The following is a 26,676-nucleotide window of genomic DNA, read 5'->3' as shown; positions in this document are numbered from 1 at the left end:
CCCCCCCATGGAGTTACTCTATTACCTCAATCAGGTGGTTTCTTTTGTAACAATTTATATTCAAGTTACCATTGTGCAAATGTTTTTTAAGCAGATGTAGAATTAATAGCCACATACTAGGTTAACATAATCACAGGGAAGATTTTTTTTTTTTTGGCCCGTTCCAATAACTTTATTAGCACCTTATTGTTCTGTGAAGTACAAGAAGAAAAAGAAAGCTGCCATCTCACATGGCCTCTCTGAAAGATTTGATGCCAGAAGTATCCATTTCCAAGATTTAACAACATTTTTATCCATTGGCTCCAAAGTCGCCCCCAAATGTTGGGTTATGGTCAGATAAGCATATCTTAGAAGTCTTTACTGCAATAGAATTTATTCTTCTCTATTCTTTTTTTATGATCAGCTGTTTCCCATGATTTGAAGGTCAGCGTCCTTGAGAATAAACATAATTGTGAAGATGAAGCTGCAGCCCTTGACCAGTCATTTTGCTGCAATCTGTTCCATTTTCTGCCTGGCAGGTAAGATGACCCCTGCATTCAATCAGTTAACCAGTAAATGTAATGCCATTAGAATCTGAGCTACGAAGCTGGAGCAAAACACAACTTTAATTATTATCACTTGGCAAGTTATTTAATTTTCATTTTGCTTTTGTAATTTGTGTCATTTGTCTTTCTGTTTCTGTTAAGTACTAAAATCCAAATGGCCTTAATTAGGACCCAGCTTTTTTCCTATTTCATCCCTGATTTTATTTGGATTGGAAGCCAAACCAGGAAGGGTGTGTGAGGATAGTATATGGCTGTAATAAAATGAGGATTCCATTGTGATTTTTTGTTTTGTTTTGATTAGGCAATAATGCCTAATCAGTAATGCTTATTTATTATGGGTTGTATTCAACTATGTTTTAATGGTCCTAACTTAGCCATGTTCATTTATCTCAGTGGGTTTATTCTGAGTAAAGCTTTGTTGAGTACAACCACCCTATGAATAAACAAATTCTGCAAGATACACAAAGGCAAAAACAACTTCTAGAGGAGTAGCTGTGTTGGTCTGCTGCAGCAAAAACATCAAAAAGATATGTAGCTCCTCAAAGAATAACAGATTTATTATGGCATTATGTTTTCATGCACTTGAGCCCACTACCTGTATCTGAAATGAACTCTAAAAAGAAGAACATATTGTAGCAGAGGCATTCATTACTAAAATGCTAAAAGGCTCTTCGTTATAACTGGGAAGGAAACAAAGATAATTAGTGAGCTGTTTTTATTCACTAATATTTTAAGTCTTAAATGCTCGTGAATTACTTGTAGCAGATAATAAAATTAAACATTTAAATATTTAAAAGCAGAAGCAGATGATTATTATAGGATCTGTTATTGTTCCCAGTGAAGTTATAGAGCCAGTGTCACCACTTCTGGTAATTTCTTATAACTGCTTTGATTGAAATATGTGCACAGTATGTGGCAATGATGCAGAAGGAGGATAGTTTTCATAGTAACTAGCAGAGTAGAGTCTGAAAGGAATTATTCTGAAAATGTGAAATTGGAAATATGGATTTGGAAATATGGATTTGGAGACTTAGCTCTAATTTTCTCTCCGTCGGTTAATATTTCTAATTGAATATAAACATTTGCAAGTAGATATTTACCGGTATCTTTTGTATTGTTCAGCCTGGGACCCAAAATTAACACACTTAGCGGCAGAGAAATAGTGACACACCAATTTATAATCCCAGCCATAACAGTTTGTGCCTTTTGGCTGCTGCTCTTTAAAGGATCTTTTCAGAGAAGCAGCGAACTGCTGTCCCCAACAGGAAGAATCTAAAAAAACCTCTATACATGCACAGAGCCTTGAATCTCAGCCAAAAATTGTGGTTGAATGAAACAATATTTGGATTTGAGAACCATACCTGTGCTTAGAACAGACATAGGCAAACTTGGCCCTCCAGATGTTTTGGGACTACAGTTCCCATCATCCCTGACCACTGCCCCTGTTAGCTGGGGGATGATGGGAATTGTAGTCCCAAAACATCTGGAGGGCCGAGTTTGCCTATGCCAGGCTTAGAATTTAGGCTGCAATCCTATGTCTCTTTCTCATGCTTCCCATCCATTATCCCTCTTGCCCCATTACAAGAGAAAATTAAAGCAGGCAAATAACTTTACCCCCCCCCCCTTTTAAAAATAAAAATAAAGACAGTATTTGATTTTAAGTTACTCAGCATTTACTCTTCTTTTATTGAAAATAGGCCTGAGGTGCTCGAGTGCTGCAGGAACTCCTGGTGAGTGACATTACAAGCAGGAATTTCTTGGTTTGCTTCTGCGGATATTGATGCATGTGCATGCCCCTGAGCCGCCAGAGGGACGTGAGAGAGACAAAAATTATGTGCTGGTGGTCAAGATCTCAGTAACAGAGCTGGTCACCTTTTATATCTGCACCTGGCCCACCCATGAGGCAAGGTGAGGCGAGTGAGATCCACAGGGGGAGCAGATCCCGATGTAGATCTTTATTCCCCTCTTGTTCCTGATGTAGATCTTCACTCACCCCTTCGTCCCTGGCAGGGAAGGGGTGCCATTTTGTGGTTCACCTCAGGTGGAAAAATGTCCTGGGCTGGCCCTGATCTGAACCCATGGAATTCCTTTCTAAATTTAAAAACAACAATTGCCTAGCTCTAGAAATGTCTGAAAATGCAGAGATAGAATCTTGGAAGGTTCTAGCATTTGAGTAATAGTCAGTATAGAACTGACTGCCAAATCACACAGTAATCATTGCATTCCTGCAGACCATTCTTGGCATTTTTAATGCAATAATAGTTTTCATGAGGAACGCTTCATAAACCCTTTTGGGAAATAATTGTCTCTTTCAACTTTGCTTGCAGTACGTGACATCCATGGAAGTAAAGTCTTTGTAAGAGGTAAGTTGCTACTCTTCAAATGTTCTGCTTAAGTTGAAAACAAGACTAAGGAGTTAAAAGAGTGTGAAAGTATATTCTTGAATAAATAACCCTAAGGCTTATGCACCACCAGAGTACAGACGATCCACAAAAATTGGTGTACGTAGTTGATTTATTTAAAATATTTGTATGCTGCTCTTCAGCTATAATGGTTCTCAAAGTGGCTTGCAATAATAATAGAACAGAAGTTAAGAGATAGCCAATGAAACTAGAAACAGAAATTGCAGAAACAAGAAAAATAGGTACAATAGTGACACAGTCTGTGTTCCAAAATTGGCAGGGAGCATTAAACAGAATCTCACTCCATGAACACAACTTAGTTGAATTCTGCCCTGAGTATTTACTGTCTTCTGAAAGAAGTAACATGTGTGTCAACCTGACTCAAGAAGACAGAATTCTACAGCTTACATGCTGCCTGATGTCATATATAATGCAGTTTGTGGAGCAAACCCTTATGAAAAGCACTGAGTAAGATAGTGCTTTGAAAGCTGATTCTGGAGATTGACAATTGCCAAAGTTCCATCTTGTCCTGTGATTTGAAAGGGGCTTCTGAAGACCCCCGCAGCCAAAAAGAAAAAGAAAAAAGCCATCTGATATCATTGTGATGTCAGGTGATTGGCAGGTGCGTAGCTCTGCCCACAAGTCAAATATGGTCCATAAGGGGTATGGGAAGATAACAATCTGTCATTTAAGGCTAGACCCAGTTCTTCATACCTGTGTTAAGACAAGCCATGGGTTAGCTTAGTCCAGCACAGAAGGACTAAGGATCAGGGAGGAGGAGGAGCTTCAACCAGAACCCCCATGCTCTCAAATTCAAACAGAAACCAGGATTGGCTTCTGTGATTCCAGGATGCCCTGCTTAAAACGGGTCAGTTGACAGGGATGCAGTATGATTAGAGTATGATTGGAGTCATTTTGTTCCTGCTATTATTAAATGACTGAGAGTCAGAAATCCTGTTGATATACTTCAAATCTCTTAGAGCTCTTACCAATAGATCCAAATTTATCTTCTGCCCTCCCCTGGAATAGAGCAATATCTGCTTTATGAAAAGAACATGAACTGATATTTCAAATATTTCAAATATATATTCTGTGTGGAGTTTTTCTAAGGCAACTGCTTTGGAAATAGATATTGTAAAATGGAGGCTGGAATCTTTATCTATTTTTTGTCACAAAGCACATAACATGTGGCAACATTCACAGCTTGCAAGAATGTAACATTATTGCCTCTAAATGTAAAGATTATTTGGTTATATATGTCCATTGTATCCTACCAATGCTGCTGTGTTTTGCAAGAATACCCCCCTGGAAGCAAATATGGTGCTTGCCAAAGTTAAACAATAACAAATAATGCTGTCTGTTAAATTGTAAACATATTCCCAAACACTGGAATATTCTCTTTCCTTCCTGTAAGTCTGCCAAAGGCAGGTGTTTGGTTCTTTTAGAAACAACACTGAGGATATGTTTAAATTCTAATTGACATCAGTTTTTGCAAAAGCTGAGCAACCATTGAGAGTTTGGAGGTGGGCATCCTGGTTCCCTACCCTTACTTCTAAGTAGTTCAAGGTTGCCAGGGACAGTATATTTTAGCTATCAAATGCCCTGGTAAACAGAAATGTTTTAAAGTTCTTCCAGAGACACTACACCAGGAAGTGCATTTCACAAATGGGGACCCATTGCTGAGAAGGTCCTACACCAGTGGCCAGGGGCATACAAAGGGGGTGTGTGAGGTGCAGTTCTCCCCGTGTGTCACCCTGACGGGGGGTAACAAAATGGTGTGCGGCACTAGTCACCACGGGGCCTGTAACACGCATGAGCCACGCATCTCGGCACCTGCAGGCTCATCGCTATCCGCCCACTGCCTCCCCCCCCCCAGCTGTATGGTGGCTGAGGCCCTGCTGTGTGCCCCATCTCGTCCCTAGGGATGGCAAGGGACAGCACAGCATGGGGCACACGGCACCCATAGGGATAGGGGCGCACCGCAGCGCACATAGGGATGACACGGGACACCTCGCACCCCGTTCCATCCCTATGGGCTCCGGGGGCCCCGCCCCTGTGGACACCGCAACCTGCCCTGCCCCTGTGGGCGGTTTGCCCCGCCCCAGGCGTGCTGCCCCAGGTGCCCAAGAGCCTTCCTCCACCGCTGCCAGTGGCAGCACCACCAACAGGGCCTCTCCTGCTGATCCATTTGAAACCTTAAAATCTGTTAATTTTCCATTTTGTTTTTGGCTGTGACAGCTGCACTGGTTGCTTCAAAGCCCCAGACAGCTTACGGCAAAGTTATCATAGGGATTACATCCTCCCATAACCATCAGATCAGCATGTGAGGTCCTCCTCTGTGTCCCACCTAGGGCTGAAGCATGTGTCATCTTATTGATTTCATTATGCACACTCCTTAGAGAAGTTTCTAAATAAATTTCTAAATTAAAAAAAAAAAGTTTTAGTGAGATGAGAGATAGAGGGCCATCTCAGTGGCTGCACTCAAATTGTGGAATACTTTGTCCTGTGAAGTGCAAGCAACCTCTTATTTCCCTGCTGTTCACTGTTATTAGAGACCTGGCTGCTTTTTTATTTTATGAAGTCCACAATGATGTTTTTAAAACCAGTGACTCTGTCTCTCTCTCCCCCGCCCCTTAATTGTTGGGTACTGTCTTTATGAAAATAAGATGTGTTTCTGTTGTAAGCTTCCTGAGTGGTGCATTTACTCTTATGATGTTGGATATAATTGGTCTCATAACATAAAATTACTGAAACAAATTGATTTCAGTGCAGTGGCTAATAAAAATAAAGAGTGGATGAATATATATATATATATATATATATTTAATGGAAACGGTTTCTCAGAACATCATTTGTATTCATTCAATTAAGGTGACCTAATTTAAGTGCTGCCTCATTTCAAGTGAAAACATCTTCTTAATCACTGGCATGTAGTGTCCAAAGGGAGGCAAGATTCAGTTGAAAGATCCTCTTTATGCAGCCCAGGAAGTGCTGTCTGGGGTACAAAGCTATTAGTTACCAACCAGCTTCACATTCTCTGATAGATATATTATTGTGAAGGAAAGGAGTAGGAAAAATAAGGAGAAGTGAGTAACCAAATGATTTAAACGCTATACTGTGATCACAGCTTGGGAGGGGTGCCTCAGGCTATGGGAATTATTTGTAACAAAAATATATCTATTTCGGTCTTTTATATAATGCTACTCCAGCTTTTATTAAGGCTTAGAATCTTCTCAGTACAAAGATCTGGTGTGAACCCTTTTTAGTACTAAAACAAATCCATACACAAAATGTGGTGCTCATTTTTCATTTGCTTGAAATAGTACCACATTTTTCCATCTATAAGATGCCCCCATGTATAAGACACCCCCCTATTTTGGGGGATTCAGATTTAAGAAAATGGAGGGGGGAGATGTATCCGTGTATAAGATGCCCCCTAATTTTTGGCATTTTTTTTTTTAAGGAAAAAACCTAGTCTTATACACGGAAAAATACCGTACACCTGCCATTTTAGAATACCCAAAGAAGTTCCCCACCTCTCTTTTATATGCTGCTGACAAATTTCCTAAATGCATAAGTAGAATGCAATCCACCAGTCATAACAAAGTTATGGCACCCATTGGGTCTGTTGGGATGGGACACATGAAGCCCAAACAGCAAGTGGAATCATAGCCAGTGCTGACTTCTACAAGAGCAACACTGAGACTAAAGACGAGAAAACTGATAGTAAAGATGAAGGCAGGCAGGTGGGGGGCTGACTGGCTGGCTGTGGGCAGACTGATGTTGGTGGGGCAGTGCTGTGATTCTCCAGCAGTTTGACCTCACCCCCAGAGGCACACTCCATTGTTTCCCGTGGCAGTCAGATGCCAAGAACAACAAATAGCTAGATCCTTTTTCATCCAAAGCAGAACTGTTAGAGAATGCACTCCTCTTTGGCCAGTTACCAGCATTTCCTCCCCAAAGCTACTATACATACCTAATCGCTGCTAGTAGTAGTGCAAAAAAAGCAGCCAGAAAATGGCCAAATCCAGTGAACATTGCCCTGCTTGCTAAACATGCACAAGGCACCACAGAAGGAGAAAATCCAGCTGCTGGGTAAGAAACAGGAAATAGAGTAGCAAATATTCACTTTTTTGAGCTTGTGTTGATCAGGACAGTACCTAGGAAGTTTATTATAGTTTGCCCCTAAAGGTAGTGAGGTGAAGATTGTGCTAGAATTTCTTTTCACAGCTTACATTGCATGTACATGTAAGCTGAATAGAATTTACAGGCATAACAGCAGTGTTTCTGTGGTACTAACCACGAAAGAAGGCTGATCGTCGAAGAATTGATGCTTTTGAATTATGGTGCTGGAAGAGACTCTTGAGAGTCCCATGGACTGCAAAAAGATCAAACATATCCATCCTTAAAGAAATCAGCCCCGAGTGCTCACTGGAAGGGCTGATCCTGAAGTTGAGGCTCCAATACTTTGGCCACCTCATGAGAAGAGAAGACTCCCTGGAAAAGACCCTGATGTTGGGAAAGATGGAGGGTGCAAGGAGAAGGGGACGACAGAGGATAAGATGGTTGGACAGTGTTCTCAAAGCGACTGGCATGAGTTTGGCCAAACTGCAGGAGGCAGTGGAGGATAGGGGTGCCTGGCGTGCTCTGGTCCATGGGGTCACGAAGAGTCGGACACGACTGAACAACAACAACCACGAAAAGGGCATTGCACTGGGGGGGGGGAGGTCATTTGAGAGAGAGAGTGTGTGTGTGTGAGTGAGTGCTGCCGGCATAGACTGGATTAACTTTGAGTTTCTGCTCTACCAGAAATATATTTTGAGGACCATTCAATAATGTGAGCTGTCACCTACTGGGGTACAGCCCAGATAGAGATGTGCTAGCTTAGAAAGGACAGAACTATATATTATATGTAGTTTCATGATTCTGTTTGCATAAGTCCAGATGAGTGATCTTTAAAAAAATTTTTTTTTACTACTTTTCCTCCAATCCCCACCCCCAGTTGTTTTTATGCCAACTTGGGAAAAGATTCAGGTCCTTGTTTCTTTTTCCTTGCATTGTGAAAAAGCAGCTGACAGTACAGTGGTACCTCGGGTTAAGAACTTAATTTGTTCTGGAGGTCCCTTCTTAACCTGAAACTGTTCTTAACCTGAAGCACCACTTTAGCTAATGGGACCTCCCGCTGCTGCTGCACTGCCAGAGCACGATTTCTGTTCTTATCCTGAAGCAAAGTTCTTAACCTGAAGCATTATTTCTGGGTTAGCGGAGTATGTAACCTGAAGCGTCTGTAACCTGAGGTACCACTGTATTGTGGTGTTGTTGCTGGTTTGTTCTTTTTTTGTTTCAAGAACCCCTTCTTTCCCCACAATAACCTCTCATATTTAAATTGTATCCCAGCTACATTTTGTAAAGCAAAACAAAAAATATGTAAAAAAGAAAGTCTCCTTTTCTAAACAGGAAGCTAGAGATACTATTGTATTTGAAACCTCAAGGCCCTCAATTGCAGAGAGTGGTGTTAAGCTAAATTACCCAGCACAAGACTAATCTTTTTTTTAAAATAAAATAAAATCCTACATTTTTGCTGATGTTGACAAAGAACCTTTTCAGTGGTAAAAGCATAGTAATATTCACATGCATACAGAGTTACAAGACTGCAAAATCACATTATTGGTGCTCCAGTAATGTCCAGGCTGGATTCCCACAGTACGTTGCACTGGGGGCTGCCCCTGAAAAGCAGCTGGAAATTGCAGCTGATTCAAAGTGTGGCACTGTGGCAGCCAGACTGTAAACTGGGACAGAGTCCCAGGAGCGGTAGACTTTTGGGGTCATTTCAGTATGCTGTTTTGGACCTTCAAATGGATGGAACCTTCATTATGTGAAGGTGAGGTTATCTGAAAGTGAAGCAAAGCCATTTGCACATGTCCTTTTGTTGTGTTTTTACTCATTCATTCACTGTGCTCCAATATTAAATGTCGGTTATAGGATTGAGTTCTGAGTAGACCCCCCACTATCCTGAAAAGCAGGGTAGCAGAAAAATCAAATGACAGTTTGGTTGCAACATGTGGCGGGTGACTAAGCAGATGGCTAATGAAGCTAACCTTTCAACTTGAGCTTTGCTGAATATAATGGCCCAAGCCAGAGGACATCAGATGTCATCACCATCTGGTGGCTATTTGCTGGACTGCAGAGGAGATTTCATCTGTCTGTATCTTCCAAACAGACAGATGCACAAGTCACAAACGCTTCCACTAGCTTTGGCACCAGTTGGAAGGATTGTTGATAATGTCAACAGAGAGCCAGTGGCCTTAAGGGGAATTGCAACTAGTTCACAGGGGTTTTTCCCCCCTGATGGTAGGTACCGGTATATGGACAAGACATACTATAATAGTGAAAAGGGAAGCTGTAGCATTTAAACTGTTGATGCTGTGCTTACTATGCAGACTTACTAAAATGGTTTGTAGTCATTTTAACTCTGCATTCTCAATATGCAGTAAATAAATATGTTCAAGGGGTGGTTATAATTGACTTGTCATATATTTTCAGATGAGCAAAAGGGGTATGGGCCAATTTTTGAAGAACAGCCCATTGATACAGTCTACCCAGAAGAATCTCCAGAAGGAAGAGTTTCAATGAACTGCAGAGCCAGAGGAGTCCCCGCTCCCACTTACAAGTAACATATGTTGAAGTCTTAACTTGTACTAATGTATAGCAGTTGCTAATCACTTCCATCTTGGAAATTTTGGTCTGGAAAATGCAACTGCAGTGGGTGACCTTGGTAGCTTTGGACAATTCAGAATCATTCAGTTCCTTACAGGAATAATAGCAACCACAGAGTAAGTGTGGAGATGAATGAGAAGAAGCTGATAAAGAACTTTGCCTATGAGAAATGCTTTTCGTGTGCATGAATCTATATGTGAAGAGCAGTTTTAAAATCCATAGCCTGTTTATCTCATTGCTCTCTGATTAGTTCATCATCATCCACAGGTGTAAAACTTACTCAAAATTAAAATGTACTACTCAATTTAGCCCTACCTCACAACTGAATGTCAGTTTGACCAGAATTGGCTTATGTTAGTTCCAGGAGATGTATCAAAATCTTGAGTGATGCCACAAGTGCTATAAGATATTTGTATTTGGCCTGATTTCAGTGGCTAGATCAGTCTTCACCAGCCTGGTTCCCTACAGATATTTTGGACTACAAGTCCCATCAGGCATAGCCCCCTACAAGGCTAGACTGTCAGGGATAGAAAGGGATATTGATATTTTAACATTCTGTTGCATAATAACTACAATAATGAAATAAAAAAGCATGAGGCAGTATTACAGTCATATGTTCATAGAGCAATTTAGTAATGTATGCTCAGAAGTTTCTTCCACCAGGATTCCTTAGAAAGGTAAGATTGTGCTTATTCCTGTAAGAGTTCTCCTCCCCCATTTCTAATTTTCTGTACAAGTCAATAGCTATATTCACACACAGTGCTAAACCACAATTTAGCTCTCTCTGGGTGAGCTGGAATAAGTTCAAAGAAAGCATCATTCTCACACACTCTCCTCTCCTTCTGAACAGCCAGGAGGAGGACTTCAGCAGCATTTAGTTTCACCTTTGAAGATCACTGTGTTGTTGTTACATTTGAACCAGGGATCCTTGGTTCATTGAACAGGTCAGATTCGCACAGCCCACGGTTTAAAGTTGGTTTGTTATGAAACTTACCAGAGTTTTGTTTTAAACCAGGGTCTCTGGTTCAAGCATAACAACAATCTGGGATTCTATTAATGTGAAGCTAAACTCTGGCCAAGTCCTCTTCTCAACTATCTGGAAGGAGAGGGGATTGTTTGAACATGATACCTTGCTAGGGCTTGTTGCAGCTTGTTCAGTACAAATGCAGCTGTTGTGTGGATTTTATTTATTTTTCAAAACTATCTTCCTCTGCATCGTGTGTGAGAGAGAAATCTTAACATTCATTCAGAGCCTTCCCTGAGAGACACTACAAGTCTCATCTTGGCCTGATGGAGTGCTACAGATTCATTGCCCCTAATTTACTTGCTGTGCTAGAGATATTGGAGAGTGGGCACTCCATCTGGTGGTCAAAGTGAACTATTTACATATATTTCTCACACACAGCTGTGTAAGAGAGAGCACACAAGGCACTACAAAATACTAGGTGAAGCATGAGTGTTTAAGCATCTGAGAGACACAAATTTTCATTTAGTCTTTTGCTGCCTTTGAGCCACAGAGTAAGCTCATTGTGTACATGCCAATTACAAAGAATCTTGGTTTTAATATAGTTTCAATAGCATCAAGACCCTAACCATACTAAACTCAGCATCTTATATTCACCATGCTGGTAGAAACCTACACAGCCACCCGCCATTACAGCTGCTGGAAGTTATCATGGGCTAAGTGAAAACTGGGGCTGCTGCAGGCTGAAAGGGTTCCATAATCACTACTGACACAAGTTCTGTGAAGGAAGGAATACATTTGTCCATCTGGAAGGACTTTTCGTGCGCTGATAGAAAAGCGCAGGTTATTATATTGTTACTTTTAGTGTGTGATAAAATACCTTCTCCCTCAATAGGTGGCAACGTAACAACTGGGATATTGATATTAAAACAGCAAAAGAGCACCACAGTATGGTGGGAGGTAACCTGGAAATCAACAATCCTGAGAAATCAAGGGATGAAGGAACATACGTTTGCCTGGCATACAATGTACATGGAACTATAAGGAGCCGGGAAGCATCTCTAAACTTTGGATGTAAGAAATGTTTGCCTTTTCAACATGGATTACATAGATGACTTGTTCACTCTGAGCCCTGAGTAGTTAGAATGGGGCAGTAGCGAGGTTACCTGTAATTCTTCTGGCAGTGGTTAGGTTCCTTAGTATTTCTCATTGTTTGTGTTTTTAGCCCCTGAGTGCAAGGAGTGTAGGTCTGGAGAGTGCACCCTTTAAACTTCTAGCTTGGGGAGGCTGTTCATAGGCAACACATGCACTGTAGCCACAACCCCGTTGGCTACAATAGAATGCTTCTTTCAAGCCTAAATTTCAGCAGAGGAGGGGTTGGGGCAGGGAACCATTTAGGTCCCAGGGAAGTCCTCTGCAGGTACATGTACACCTGTGGCTGCCACATTGGCAAGCCCTGAACTGAACAAAGAGAAGTCACTTTTTTCCTTTTTTTTAACAATATATTGGCTGATACCGGTAGTAATGAGAGCCAATGAGACAACCACCTTTTTCAGTGTTGTTAAAACTTGAAGTACTTGTCAAACTCACATGATTTTAGTTACCAACCAATACAGAGACCGAGAGAGAATATATCTTATGGAGTGCTGTTCTGACACTGTTTGAGAAACTCCGATCTAAGAGATTGTTCTCCGCCATCCAAAGTACAAATGTGTCACAGCAAGAAAAGAAGACACAAATCTATTTAGTTAACAAGGTGGCGCAAGCAAATGAGCTGTGCCTTATGCTGCTGAAGGCAGTTCCCAATAAAATGAATCAAAACAGAAATACAACACCAATAAAAATGCAGCAGGGTGGTTTACAAGAAAACAGTTGTATTGTGATTACTGTAAGCACTTTGGGGGCAGGAAATTCTCTCTCTTTTGGTTTGCCTTGTGTTGTTCCGTAATGTGGCATGCCTGACATTTTAACAACAATGCAACAGCCTGAAGTACAGACATATTAACATAACACACACACACACACACACACCACAGACCTTATAGAGAATAAAACTAGTTTGGGTATTTAGGCTACATTCCTAACCCTGTATGCTCAGAAGCAAGTCCTATTGAATTGAATTGAGTTTACTCTCAGGTAAATGTGATTAGGATTGCAACCTATATATGTGAAATGTTATTGGACAGGACAGAGAACTCAGGGGCAAGTGGCTGGATCAGAGATGCCAAGAGGTTTAAATGAAGGTCAAAATGTTCACATCACTATGTGCTAAAGATAGATCTCTAATCCTTGACCCTGGATAGGAAATCCTGCTGAGGACACTTCTGTCATTATAAGAGAACCTTATGCAAACATTTTCTGCACATTCGGTGTTGTTCAGCTTTGGAGAAAGGATGAAACTATACGGGACTAATAGCAGTACTTGATTCCTAAACAGAAATAATACCCATTTTTCACTACACATTACCGTATTTTTCGCTCCATAGGACGCACTGGACCATAGGGCGCACCTCATTTTTAGAGGAGGAAACCCAGGAAAAAAACATTTTTCTGGTTTTCCTCCTCTAAAAGCCCTGTTTGTTTGTTTGTTTGTTTTGAGGATCAGCTAAAAGTTTTGCAGCTTTTTTGCAAAGGGAAAAGCCCTGGCTTTTTTGAGGATCAGCTGAAAGTTTTGCAGCTGTTTTTGCAAAGGCAAAAGGCCTTTTTTTAGGATCAGCTAAAGGCTTTGCAGCTTTTTTGCAAAGGGAAAAGCCCTGGTTTGTTTGTTTTTTGGTTTTTTTTCGAGGATCAGCTAAAGGTTTTGCAGCTTTTTTTGCAAAGGGGGAAAAGCAAAGCTCCTTTTGCAAAGGGGGAAAAACAAAGAGGAAAAGCCCCATTTTTATGGGGTTTAACTCACATTTCTGAAAAAATCTTAAGGAAAAGGAGCCATTTCTACTGTTTCCAGACAGATAATCTAATCAGCCAGTCACATGTCCTGGGGAAACAAACAACCTCCCACTGCAGCACATTCAACAAAGGAGGGCGGGGCTGAAAGGGAGCCGGGGACTCTTATCTCTCTCCCGATCTCCTGCTGATCAGCTGCTGAGCGGGGTCCTTTCAACACTCCCTTTTCTCTTTGTAAAATAAAAAGCACAATCTGCTTTTGGCTCCTGGGCAATTCAGCTCCAGGGACCACCATTCGCTCCATAAGACGCACAGGTATTTCCCCTTACTTTTTAGGAGGAAAAAAGTGCGTCTTATGGAGCAAAAAATACGGTAACTTAGTGTGAAATATGCTGCCTTTCAGACCTTTAGGGTAAAATCCATAATTCCCATATTATGCTTTGGCCTTCTCTCCAGTATAAACTGTGAGTTTAGTACTGTTGGGGGGGGTGTTGTTCGCCTCAGATCTTTGGCATTACTCCTCTTCACCATGTCCCAGCTTATCTATCTTCTCTGTCCACTGCCTCCCACTGCTTTGCATTTATTAAAGCGAGGTTTAATGCCTTTCCCTCCAACGTCCTGCGACACAGATTTTCTAAGGGTCTAGTCTCCGGTGTATGTGACCAGGACCGGTGCTAGGGCTTCTTGCACCCCAGGTGAACCACCTTCTGGCGCCCCGCCCCCCGCCCCCGCCAAAGCCTGCTTTAGCGGGAGGTGGTGGGTGGTGGAGAGGCAAGCAGCAGTTTCTCCGCTGTAGTGGAGAAGCTGCTGCTCGCCTGTCCCGCCGCCCACCAAAGCCTGCTTTAGCGGGAGCCGGGGTGGTGGTGTAGGGGGCAAGCAGCACCTCTCTGCTACAGTGGAGAAGCTGCTGCTAGCCCGTCCCACCCAAGCCTGGCCAGCGCCCCCTCCATTTTGGCGCCCTAGGCAATTGCTTAGTTCACCTAAATGGACGCGCCGGCCCTGGATGCGACAATAAGTCAACGGAATCCCTTTATCATATAATTTTTTCCTGCCCCTTGTATAGTGATGCCCGAGCAAAAATACTAAGTTCAATAATCCGGGAAATGGATGGTGCGCCGGTAGAGTCCCACCTCACCCTAATCCTGCAAGATAAGGTCCCTACCATAACCTTGCAGGTAGCAAGGTTCTTAAACTCTGTCTTATCTCAAAAAAGGTGAACCGGCCAACTTCAGGACTTGTAAAGGTCTCTGCTACTTTCCCTCTTGATTATAGTTTAATACCCCTGGCTGGCTCATCTCTCATGGCCATGATATGGTTTCTTGCTCTTGTGGTTTTATGTTTCCCTGTATTTTATGAATGTTTTTGTGTTTTTATGTAACGTTTATATGGGCTTATAGCCGTAATAAATAAATAAATAAATAAATAAATCTGTTCTATCTATGTATATACTTAAGCCTTCCCCCACCCACCAAAAAAAGGAAATTATTCTTCCTGAATAATTTTATTACATGAATTATCTGTTATGTGAAGGAAAGAAGTAGTTGAAATTCCTGCCCTCTTTCGTTCCATTGACACATCTATGCCAGCACATCTGCATGTAATATGAGAGTCCATTGACTCCCCTATCATGGGTTGAAGCATTATGCTGGTATACTCCATGAAAAGTGCTGATATGTTGCCTCAGCGAATCTTGGAATTGTGTTGATCAAGTATATGAAATAGATGCATAATTTAATAACTTCTAAAAATGGGATCATGGTCTATTTATTATTCACTTTAAAGATGAGAACATAAGCTTATCCTCTTCAAGCATTAAACAATGTTTCAAAATATGTTTTTGTATTGAGAGGTTTATCATCTCCACTGTTGAATGAAAGCAGTTTTTTACTCATCAGAATCCAAAGATGAGTGTAATTCCCCGCTGCTGCTGTTAAAGCAGGCACACACACCCTTTGGCATTTATTATTACTAAAATAAAATCAGGCTGGGGGTAGTACTGCTTTCAAATAGGTCTGTAACATTTGCAAAAAAAAAATTTTTGTAGCTGGAAGATTTGTCTGTCACATGTACCGTGCAGATTTTCACAAGTTCACTTTCCAACGATGATAAGTCACCCCACTTGCACCCCAAAAGTTTAATATGAATGAAATGTTTTTTTTAAAAAAAAAATACAGGGTTGTTGTTAAGTGTTATTCGTAGCATCATATATTGTAAAAAAATCCATTGGACCAAGGTAAAGTTGCTGTATAGGGTAACATGGTGTCTCCCACACCCTGAGCCTTACAGCTCCTGTTCATGTACTGTGCCTGAATGTATGACTACCATAGCCTAGGGAATCAGCCCAACTATACATTCCCACATCAACCAGTAAGTCTCTGCCCGGGATCTCTAATTCACCTTGCCGTTTCCAAGGTGAACTTTCGGTGAATTCTGAGACTTAGGTACAGATAGGCTTCTTCTTCTTTGTTTTTCCACTTGCACCTCAGACCAACACTAGACCCAATTAATTATTCAGCTACATTTTGCTTGTCTACTTTTCCCCTTGCCGTTGCTGGTTCTATGACTATGCATGAGTGTCCCAATACAGTCCCAATACTTCTATAAGAACTTCCATAGGCAGAAACCTAGGGTGTCTTTATAGTTCCAGGAGCCTTATATGCTATTCATACAACTGGCCATGCAAATAATCTATGTTGTTGGCATTTTGCAAACAACTTTCAGGTTTTTTTTGAGACAGATAGCTTTATGCGTGCTTTCATCGTTTTTTCCTAAGCTGTCTCATGTTTACCGGTATGTGTGCATCTTGGCCCCAACAGTTCCAAAGGAAAACTCCTGATTTGAAAATACTGTTTCCTTGCACCTGTATTCAGTCTCCACTGTCTGTGATAGAACACAGATAATAATAATAATCCTTTAACAATTGATGCCTACCCTTTTTGTTACACAATGGAATGAAAGAATAAAGGTTTGTACAATCACGATACTCTTTTTTGTGGGAAAAATTGTGGAAAATTAGCAATGAGTATACGCTTATTTTGTAAATGTCTACTTCACATCTTTGGTGAGTTTATACCTGTAGTTTTAGCTGCATATTATATAATACAATTATATAATACATTAATATTGTCCTGCATAGATTTATATCCATTTACACCTGAAGAGAGGCATGCAGTAAAAGTGCGGGAAGGCGTTGGGGCTGTCCTTCTCTGTGACCCTCCACCTCATTATCCAGGTAATTAAATCCACATTTTTTCAGCTTTCATTGGAAGAACAGGATAGAAACTAATATGATTACAAAATTCCTAACTTTGAATATGACAGTATAAGCTACATAAGCTGCTTAAAGCCTGTAATAAGAGAAGCACAGATCAACCTCACTGCTTGACTTTTTTTTTAGTTCCTTAGAGAGGGTTTGGTTCTCTTCAGATTAAAGAGCGGCTGCATCTGGTTGCTGTTAAAAAGCTTTCGCTGATAAAGCTGGGTGAACTTTTGCGCTTACATTCCCACAAATGGAAAGCATGCTTCAGGCATAATTGGAGCGCTTACTGTGCCATCTCCTAGCATAAAGCTAGCACAAAGCCTGGGTGGAAGTATATTTGAACTAATAGGATGGGAGGAGTGGTAGACCAGTTGAAGTGTGGAGCGGATGGCCCTGGTGTGACAGCCAGAAATCTTGCCATTTGGCGGAGAGTAGAGGCAAGCTATTAGCACTATTCCTTGTGCACCCAACGAAAGCTTTGGCCACATGAACTGCAGGATTGTCATACTGTGTTACAGCTTCCAACTGGGTTAATGTTCTCCTCTAAGCAACCAGAAGGGGAACCTGCAATAACTATTTCCAGCAACCGCAGACACCATCTGCCAGGAAACAAGATCCCGCCCATTTCCACTGTTGGGTGTAGTGTATGCCTCTGAGTGACAGTTGTTGGGAATCGCAAGTGGGGAGAGTGCTGTTGTGCTCAGGACCTTCTTTCAGCAAAGAGTCAGGCCAGTAGAATAAATGAGATGCTCTGTCAAGTATAAGCAGCTTGTGATATGACCAGGACAGTAAGTGCGCTCTAGCCACAGGTATGTACAGTGACACTATGGTATTGGCAGTTTAGTTGTCCAATACCATAGTGGAAATTCTCCTCAAGGATCACAGGATCCCCCCTCCTGATTTAGGGAAATAAGCAAGGGTGTATTCAGAAATCTACCAAGGTGAATGGCATTGAAGGCAGGACACCAATGTATTATCTAAATAATGTAACAGATAAAATTGGTTGTAAGTTGCAGAATCCAGCTACCAGATAGCTAGAGGCCATCTCACTGGCTCACTAGGACTTTCTCCTTCCCCTTTTAAGCTAGAACAACTTTTCCGCCCAAAAGATTTTGGTGTAAAATGAAGTGCTTCGAACATGTCTTTCAAGTTCTGAGAAGCCCTCATTGGGTTTTTCCCCCTACACTGACTGCTTCTTAATGTTTTTTTAATCCTTTAACAAATCCCTGAAAACCTTACGTCCGGAACTTCCTGGACAGACCTGGAATACGGTAGTCAGAAGCTGTGGAAATCGGGAAAATGTCTGGGAAAATTTATGGCAACCTATGTCATTTTTGCCGATAGCTCAAAAAAGTCTTCTTTTTTTCAGTTTTGCCAAAAAAACACCTCTACAACTTTGGCCAAAAACTTCAGTGGTGGAACACATGCTTTACTTTCAGAAGGCACCTTATTCAATCCCTGGCTTTTCCCAACTAAGGTTGGAAAACCCCACTCTCTGTAACTCTAGAAAGCCAATTCCAATACTGAGCTAAACAGGCCAGTCTTCTGATTCAATATATAAGGCATCTTCCTATGTTGCAAGATACAGCAAAGTCATAGCTCAGTGTCAGTGCACTTTTAAGGTAGGTTCTAGGTGCAATTCACTAGCATCTCTGGTTAAAAGTATATTAGGAAATCAGGGCAAGACCTCTAACAGATACGCTGGAAAATTTTGGTCAGTCAAATTCAATAGTAATGACTTTAAGAACCATTTAACCTCATGTCAGGCAACTCATTATATTCATGTATTTGCACAAATTCTTTCTAGAATTTGCACACACCTGAACCTTTTATAAATGTCATCAAAAACTTTCCCTTCCTATCCAGATGATCTGAGTTACCGCTGGGTTCTGAATGATTTCCCAGAATTCATTACTCTGGATAAACGGCGGTATGTCTCACAGACAAATGGCAATCTCTACATTGCTAAAGTTGAAGCATCAGATAAAGGCAACTACTCTTGCTTTGTGACCAGCAACTCAATCACTAAGAGTGTATTCAGCAGTTTTATTCCACTCATTCCTCAAGCAGATCGTAAGTATTTATCCATAATATTAGGTACATCAGTTTGTCTGTTGTTTGCTTTTCAATTACATTTTTAGTGCAGTAATTTTTTTGGCTATGTGCAATAGAAACTAATACACAAACAGATGTATTTGGTATCGTTCCTTCCAAGGCATTGCCATTTGTGGCTGGCTTCGCTGTTCTCGTGCCATTACACTGTTAGATACAACTAGTGTTTTCTTAAGTATCACATTACAACTGGGACACGGTATGGAGTTTGCTGAAAAACCTCACCCCACAAGGCAAGGCTTTGCACAATGAAGGGACTGATCAGGGAGCTTACACAACACTCCTTCATGCTTCTTTTATGTAAACCAAATATTGCATATTCTGTTTAAAAACAACACATTGGAATCATTGATCCCATGCAGATGGTCAGACTCACACAGAGTGAGTTTAGCTGTTCATAACCATCCTGGTACTTTGGGTATAAATATGTAGTAGAACATGTTTTTAAATGGTTGCCTGTGATTACAACAGACTGGTTTTTAGTTTTGCATTTCTTCTCATGTTAGGTTCAAAAGGCTACCTTCCAGATATCAGAGTGAGCTTCAAAGAGACATATGCACTTTTAGGACAGAATGTAACACTGGAATGTTTTGCACTTGGAAAGTAAGTATGCTTGAAGTTGGTTCCACAGATGGGCACAGTTTGTGTAGACTAAACTGGGCCTGGGTTATCAGCCCTAATCTGCTGTCAGATGTAATCCTCATGTCTGCACCTGACAGTTGAGAGGCCAAAGTGCTCCCTTCTCAGACACTTCCCCATTCCCCTGCCACACTCAAGGTGATTTTGCACATAGATTCAGGTGGGCAGCCATGCTTATCTACATGATCTTCAGTGTGATATGGGCCAAAGATGCTACTTCACTGAAAACCATGGGTGAAAACTGCCCTTGGTGAAAATGGCAATATACATAATCAAAAATGGCCCCTCTGTTTGGATTTGAAATTCCATACTTGGATTTGGACTCCACAATGCCACCATTACCTTTCTTCCTCTCTCTATCTCCCTCCCTCCCTCCCCACCTCTCTCACACACACTTTAATTCCTATGCTCTTGTACAGTTCAGTCTCTTTTTTTGTATGCTGTTCTGTTCAAAATAAGGAGCTCCAGGTTCCCCTTATGTGAGAAATAATACAGTATTTCAACAAACCGCTCTTCTTCAGGGAGGGGTAGAGTTACAAGCAGGCCTTGCACTTTCCTGCCCTCAGCAGGGGGGGCGTGGCAAGACCTCGTGTCACTGGGGAATCCCGGCATGCGTCACGACCACAGCCAGCCAATCCGGCTGGCTGGGGGGAGGGGCGTGGCTAGCCACATTTAAGCGGCGGTGTGGTCAGGAGCTCCTCCTCCTGCTTCCTGGCTTCCACTGATCTCCCGCCCACTCTCCCTTTCTTCTTGCGTTCAACACCTTGACCTTGCTATAGACTTCAGTTGGTCGCCAGTTGAAGGGGCCTGGTATGAATTTTTCCACTTGGCAGATTGGCACCAGCCACTTGATTTTCACCTACCTTGTAGCAAATCATTGCAACTGTGTAAGGTTTGGCGGTTAGGCATTGGAAAAGCTTGGTATATGGGAGAGGAGGTTGTGGCAATCAGCTACCCCTCTCCTTTAAGGGTATTCCGTTAAAGCAATCCAGGGGCCGTGGTTCCTGTCCAAAGCCCGGGTGGAGGCTAGGGCCATGGCACGACCTTTCCTGTGACCCTGGGGAAGCTCCGAGTTTATGTACATCAGCAGGGCTCCCCCTACAGGTGGTTAACCCTTGTGAGACTTCCTGCATGGTGGGCAGGAGTCAGATATAGTCGGTTTGGGTCCAATGCCTAAAGCCAATACCACTCACATTCTGTAACCAATAAAAGTTGTGGCCTTTCTTAGCCCATTAACCTAAAATACATGTATCCACGTGTTTTTATTCATCAAGGGAGGGGGTGCAGGGCCTTGACACACAACTAATTTCTGCTTGACAAACCTTAACAATGATCTAAGCATTGTGCAGAATGCCAAGGTCACAAGTATCTGCCCAATCTTCATTTCACAGACAAAGCAAGGTGTTGTTGTTGTTGTTTAATTAATAAAGTGTATAGACTGCTTTTCACCATCCATGTGGTGGGACTGGGGAAGTGATTAGGAATTGACTGTGAAGAGAGTGAGGAAGATATGAGGAATAGATAAGTTAAGGGTCAATTAACAGCTAAGTAAGAGCTCAGTTGGTTTACAGGAGGGATGGGGAAGCTTTATCAGCCCAAGGTCCTTGTTCACTTTTGAGCAGTATTCTGAGAGCCTGGTGCCACTGTTATGTGGCATCAGAGGCAAAGCTGGGCAGATCAACTATGCAAATTTTGTCTTTGTATAGTAGGTGAATTACTTCAAACTCACACATGCATCTCTATGCTCCATCCAGCCAACCCCCCCAAAAAAAGTTATCAAGGGCATGTTCCAGCCAGACAAAAACACTCAAGGAGAGGGTGTTGCTGTTGAGGGGTGTTGTTCAGGAAGGTGACAGTTAGATAGAGTCCCATGGACCAGGCAAAGAGGGCAGAAGAACTGTGTTTTATCCCCAAACCAAAGGTTCTCCATTTCTGGTTCATGGTGTATGATCTGAAGGCAGAAGATGCAGCCAGCTTGCTGGAGCTAAGCAGGTCTTGGACTGGTCTGTGCCTGGATAGGAAACAAAAAAACAAAAAACAAAAACAAAAAACAACTGGGTGTGTGTAAGGTTTTTCAGTGATTGCTCATGAGTAAGCAGCCTGATGCTGAGGTTTCTGAAACTAGGTTTCTTTATTGTGCAGATATGTACAGTGCAGCCATAAAAATACATCTAGCTCATCCTTCGGCAGAGTCCGGGAATGGCCCCTTCCGGTTCTTTGCCCAGCATAAAAGCCGCGGGATGCGGAATCCCCGCCTATTCCCTCTGCGTCCTTCCCCCCTGCACAAGTGGGGAGACGGAAAAGGTGCCTCTCTTCCCACCTCTGCTTGGTGCGAGGGCTCCCCTTCCCTGACAGAGCCCTGACTCCTACTTCCCGGTCCCGTCTCTCCCTCCCCACTAGAGGGATCACTGCCTTCCTCACTGGAGGAAGATGAATTGCTAAGCAGTTGGGGCGAGGGCTCGCGATACCGAAACAGCCCTGGCAACTCTTTGCCTTGAGGTGAGGGCAGCACCCTGACGGTGTGGGTATGTGAGAAAGTGAACTTAGAACTAGAAGTAGTTCTGAAAGTAGAAGGGGAGAGCAGAGGCAGAAGGCTTGGGAGGGAATGACAAAAGACCACCAAAGGCACCCAAACTCTATTCACATAGGCTCATTTTTCTTCTTCTCAAAGCCCTGTTCCAGAGATAAGATGGAATAAGTATCTTGAACCCATGCCAAGCAGTGCAGAGGTAAGCATGTCTGGTGCAGTCCTCAAGATCTACAACATTCAGTTTGAAGATGAAGGAACCTATGAATGTGAAGCTGAAAATCACAGAGGAAAAGATAAGCATTCAGCAAAAGTTTATGTTCAAGGTAGGTGGGACACTTCTTCATAAATTGCATTGCATGGGTCACATGGGTTTTTTTAGACTTAGTTTAGGTTGCATGGTCTTTTTACCTGTACAGAAACAAGCAATTGTTTCCAGAATGTGTGTTGTAGAGTTGGTTGGTTCATATATATATATTGGTTCCTGCTATGCAAATGAGCCATAGTAAGCCCTGGGTTTGCATGCTCTCCTCCCCCATGTCACAGGAGAAGACAGTAATCATGCACTTTTAAACAAACTACAATTCATAGTTACCTCCAAACTTGGGGAGGGAGGTTGTGGTTTGTTTGAACTGCAATTAGCTTGATTCTGGCTACTCCCCCCCCCCTCCCACTGCCGCCAACTGGTTTCAAACATGCATGAAATGCAAGCGTTGTGCTTTCTTTGTCTTTCAGCATATCCAGAATGGGTGGAGCACATCAATGATACAGAGAGAGATATAGGCAGTGAATTCCACTGGCCATGTGTAGCTGCAGGGAAGCCACTTCCAACACTGCGATGGCTGAAAAATGGAATACCGGTAGGCTTAGGTTATGCCCACAGTCATGTTGACTTCCCCCCCCCCCCAAGGTAGTAGAAAGCACATAAATAAACCAAGAATGGTATTTCATAAATAATGCTACCAAGTGTTTAATACATTTTTTTAAAAAAAAAACAAAAGTCTACATACTGGAATGCTATATTGAATTAAAGACTACAACACATCATTTTCATGCAATCCCTGACTTTGAGCAGGAGAAATAAAAATATCCTGATTGCTGTGAGAATGTTTTGTTGAATGCTCAAAGATCACCTCTCCCCATATGACCTAGACCCAGCAATCATCATTTGAGGTCCTTCTTTGTGTGCCTTCTCAGTGAGGGTTCTGGAGGGTGGCAACATGAGAACGGGCCTTTTCTGCGGTGGCTCCCCACTTGTGGAATGCTCTCCCCAGAGAGGCTCGCTTGGCGCCTTCGTTACATGTCTTTAGGTGCCAGGCAAAAACATGTCATTTCCCCAGGCCTTTGGCTAAGTAAACAATATTTTAAACTGGGGAATATTTTTATTTGTTTGTCACTATGGTATGTGTTTGTTTGTTTCTTTGGATGAAGGGCAGTATAGAAATTTAATTAATTCTACTGGAGTGTTCTTTAAAAACTTAGAAATTTCTCTTTGTTTTCATTTCCATTGGGACATTATTTATTATATAATTAACCAATAGATATCAGTCACTTGGACTGCCAGTATTAAACCATGGTGACCACACACTTATTTCGTTACGGTGTTCCATTGCGCCAGAAGTGGTTTAGTCATGCTGGCCACGTGACCCGGAAAGCTGTCTGTGGACAAACGCCAGCTCCTTCGGCCTGAAAGCGAGATGAGCGCCACACCCCACAGTCTCCTTTGACTGGACTTAACCATCCAATGGTCCTTTACCTTTACCTTTCACTAGTGTGTGTCCAACACAGAATTCATGAAAGCTCTATTGTCTGAAATACCGGTAGTTATATCCACAGTGGGAGAAAGAGTTTAATATGTGCGCAAATTGATTGGGACTTTTGCATGCAGCAAACTGCTCACATGGACTCCCTTTGCATAGAAATTAAAGTATCCTTTGTTTATCCAGTGACTGTTGCTGCATTGGTTAGCAATACCATCATAAACTAAGAACACAAGAAGAGTGTTGCTGGGTCAGGCCAAAGGTCCATGTAGTCCTGCATCCTGTTCTCACATTGGCCAGTCAGATGCCATAGGGAAGCCCAGAAGCGGCACCTGAGCGCAATAAAACTCTTCCCATGTGATCCCCACCAACTAGTATTCAGAGGCATACTGCTTTCAACATCAGAATCATAGAATCATAGAATAGTATTATCTTTGCTTAATGCCTCTGTTAGAGCCTCCAAGTTGGGAGCAAACTCCATAGTCCAACATTCACATTCATTGGATGGTACCTAGTTCTAGTATTGTGGCTGAAGGAGAAGAACTTCTCTTTCTCCACTTTCTTTACACCGTGCATCATTTTATACAACACAATCCTCCAAATATTGTAACTTTTCTTTATGGGGGAACCACTCCCTCTTTCTCAACCTTTTCTAGCTCTACAATATCTTTTTTTTTTTTTTAAATGTGATGACCAGAACTGTAGATGGCATTCCGAGTGCAGTAGCACCATAGTTTTGTTTAGTAGCATTTTATATAGGTAGTTTTATTTTCAGTCCCTATTTTGAACAGAAAGGAATTTAGGCAGTTTTTAATCATCACTGCTGCCTTGTGCCTATTAAATCTTTATTGTGTCTTTCATTTTTAGTATTGGAAAGGAGACTTGAGATTTTCTAGCCTGAAGAAAGAAGATGAGGGCATGTATCAATGTGTAGCAGAAAATATACATGGAATGATTTATTCAAATGCTGAGCTGAAAGTTCTCGGTTAGTGAAAACATCATGTTCTGTGTCATTTGAAACCATTTCTAGTAAATAAAACAGATAATGTGTGAGTTTACCTTTTATTGTTGTTACATGTTTGAATTTATTTATATTTTAAGTATTTGTGTTGTTATCATGTAGGTAATCCTGGTAATTTCGTTAAGGAATGAAATAAAATTTAAAAAGCAGTAAATGCAGGTATGAAGCTTTCTTCAGCTTCATTGGTTAGGGTAGCCAACCAAAGCTCTAGTGCTGATTAATCACCAAGTCTGCACAGCTGTGAGTTAAAATAAGTATATCTTAGTTCTGGTGTGTTGCTATAATAAGGATGGAAAAGTAAAAAAAAAAAATAGACTACATTGCTATCCACCACTGAATACTAGTTTTGGTTTATTGAATTCATATTGCCTTTGATATCTGAAAAAGAAAAAGAAACCTATACTGAGGATTTGCTCATATGCAATACGTTTACATTTAATTGATTCATGAATTGATTAACTGGTAAAAAGGCAGATGATTGAACTCATCTTTAATCAGCTGGCAGACTTGGTAGATGAGATTTTCTTAATTCTGCAAAACATCATATTTAGACAGCAATCATACATCTGGGATTAAGTCACATTGATCTTATTGGGACTATCTTCTGAGTAGACATTGTAGTATTGCACTGGTAGTATCTGAAATGAGAGCATAATTTCTAAAAGTATTTATATTTTTGTGTTTTTTTCTGCAGTTTTAGCCCCAACCTTTGAATTCAGCCCCATGAAGAGAGAGGTCTTGGCTGCTAAAGGAGGTCAAGCTATAATTGAATGTAAGCCTAGAGCAGCTCCTAGGCCAAAACTCATATGGAGTAGAGGAACAGAAATTATTAGAAATTCAACCCGGTTAGTATTATTTGGTTAGCACAGCCAGCACAACTCATGAATCCACTATTTCAAATGCAGCCGGTTACAAAGACCAACCAGGAGTTTGACAAGCTGCATTGCTGCTTGTCTGCAGCTAAAAAGGGGGTGGGATGAAGCACCAGCAGGATAGAATGACTCTGTTTAGCCTGGTGAGTCACATTACCACCACCACCCCATCATATGAAGGTACTCCGTGCAATTAAAGGGAAGTACAGCTGCACCCATCCTCCTTCCTCCACACCCCATGACCTTTGCACAATAAACAAAGGTATTGAGGTCCATAGATACAGACAGCTCCCCAGATACTCAATGTGCGGCGGTCAGGGGTGGAGCCAGGAGGACTGGCATGATATTGGGTTGGGCCAGTGGTGTAACTCTGCTTCTTTTTAATTGCATGGAGCCCTTTCACACGAGTAGCACAATGAAAGGGGCTCTTGTGTAAGCCTCAGAGGAAGTCATTTGTTTTATAAATGGTTTTTACAGTATTTCCATTTTGAACTCCATAAGGTAACAATGGAGTTCAAAGTCATTTCTCAAGGGAGGACACCTCCAAGTGGGTTGTCTTCTTCCTAATGCTCAGCCTCCTGCTGGACTCCTGTCCTTCTGCACAGAATCATTCGCTTCATGTGGATTAATAGTCACCATGACAAACTGTGGTTAACTCCTCCCTTCACTTTAACCAATGAACAAGTCAGAAATTTTCCCACTGAGTGTAGCTTTCTGTTTCATCCAAACCAGAAAACATCCACACAGCTTTGGAATGAGCCAGAATATTAAGCCAACTTCAAACCATAGATTCTGATTCATACAAAATGGGAAACATTAGTTAGTGGAAGGTTTCCTGGCTTGTTCATTGGTTCATGCAAAAGGAAGAGCAAAGTAGCTGCTCACTGGCACAAGATTCATTCATATTAAGTCAAGACTCACATTATGGAAACTTATTGGTTAACACGAGCTATGTATCACTTTCCATAACAAATG

At 41.8% G+C, this 26,676-nt stretch overlaps 1 protein-coding gene across 1 annotated transcript in view; it reads left to right on the top strand.

Annotated features, from left to right (window-relative positions):
* The window catches only part of CNTN1 (contactin 1), an 82,209-nt gene that overhangs the window by 27,254 nt on the left and 28,279 nt on the right, over nt 1–26,676 (top strand). The window contains exons 2-13 of the mRNA XM_033161541.1: nt 404–518; nt 2,243–2,275; nt 2,873–2,908; nt 9,491–9,617; nt 11,524–11,702; nt 16,648–16,743; nt 18,637–18,843; nt 19,389–19,485; nt 22,193–22,374; nt 22,784–22,908; nt 24,676–24,793; nt 25,524–25,674. Of these exons, the coding sequence (XP_033017432.1) occupies nt 458–518; nt 2,243–2,275; nt 2,873–2,908; nt 9,491–9,617; nt 11,524–11,702; nt 16,648–16,743; nt 18,637–18,843; nt 19,389–19,485; nt 22,193–22,374; nt 22,784–22,908; nt 24,676–24,793; nt 25,524–25,674 (1,412 nt within the window). The 5' untranslated portion in view covers nt 404–457. The remainder of the gene's footprint in view (nt 1–403; nt 519–2,242; nt 2,276–2,872; nt 2,909–9,490; nt 9,618–11,523; nt 11,703–16,647; nt 16,744–18,636; nt 18,844–19,388; nt 19,486–22,192; nt 22,375–22,783; nt 22,909–24,675; nt 24,794–25,523; nt 25,675–26,676) is intronic.

This window comes from Lacerta agilis, chromosome 10 (assembly GCF_009819535.1).
Source record: "Lacerta agilis isolate rLacAgi1 chromosome 10, rLacAgi1.pri, whole genome shotgun sequence".
In the NCBI taxonomy this organism is placed as follows: domain Eukaryota; kingdom Metazoa; phylum Chordata; class Lepidosauria; order Squamata; family Lacertidae; genus Lacerta; species Lacerta agilis.
The sequence above is the reverse complement of the archived record's forward strand: the minus strand, read 5'-3'. Positions and strand labels throughout refer to the sequence as shown.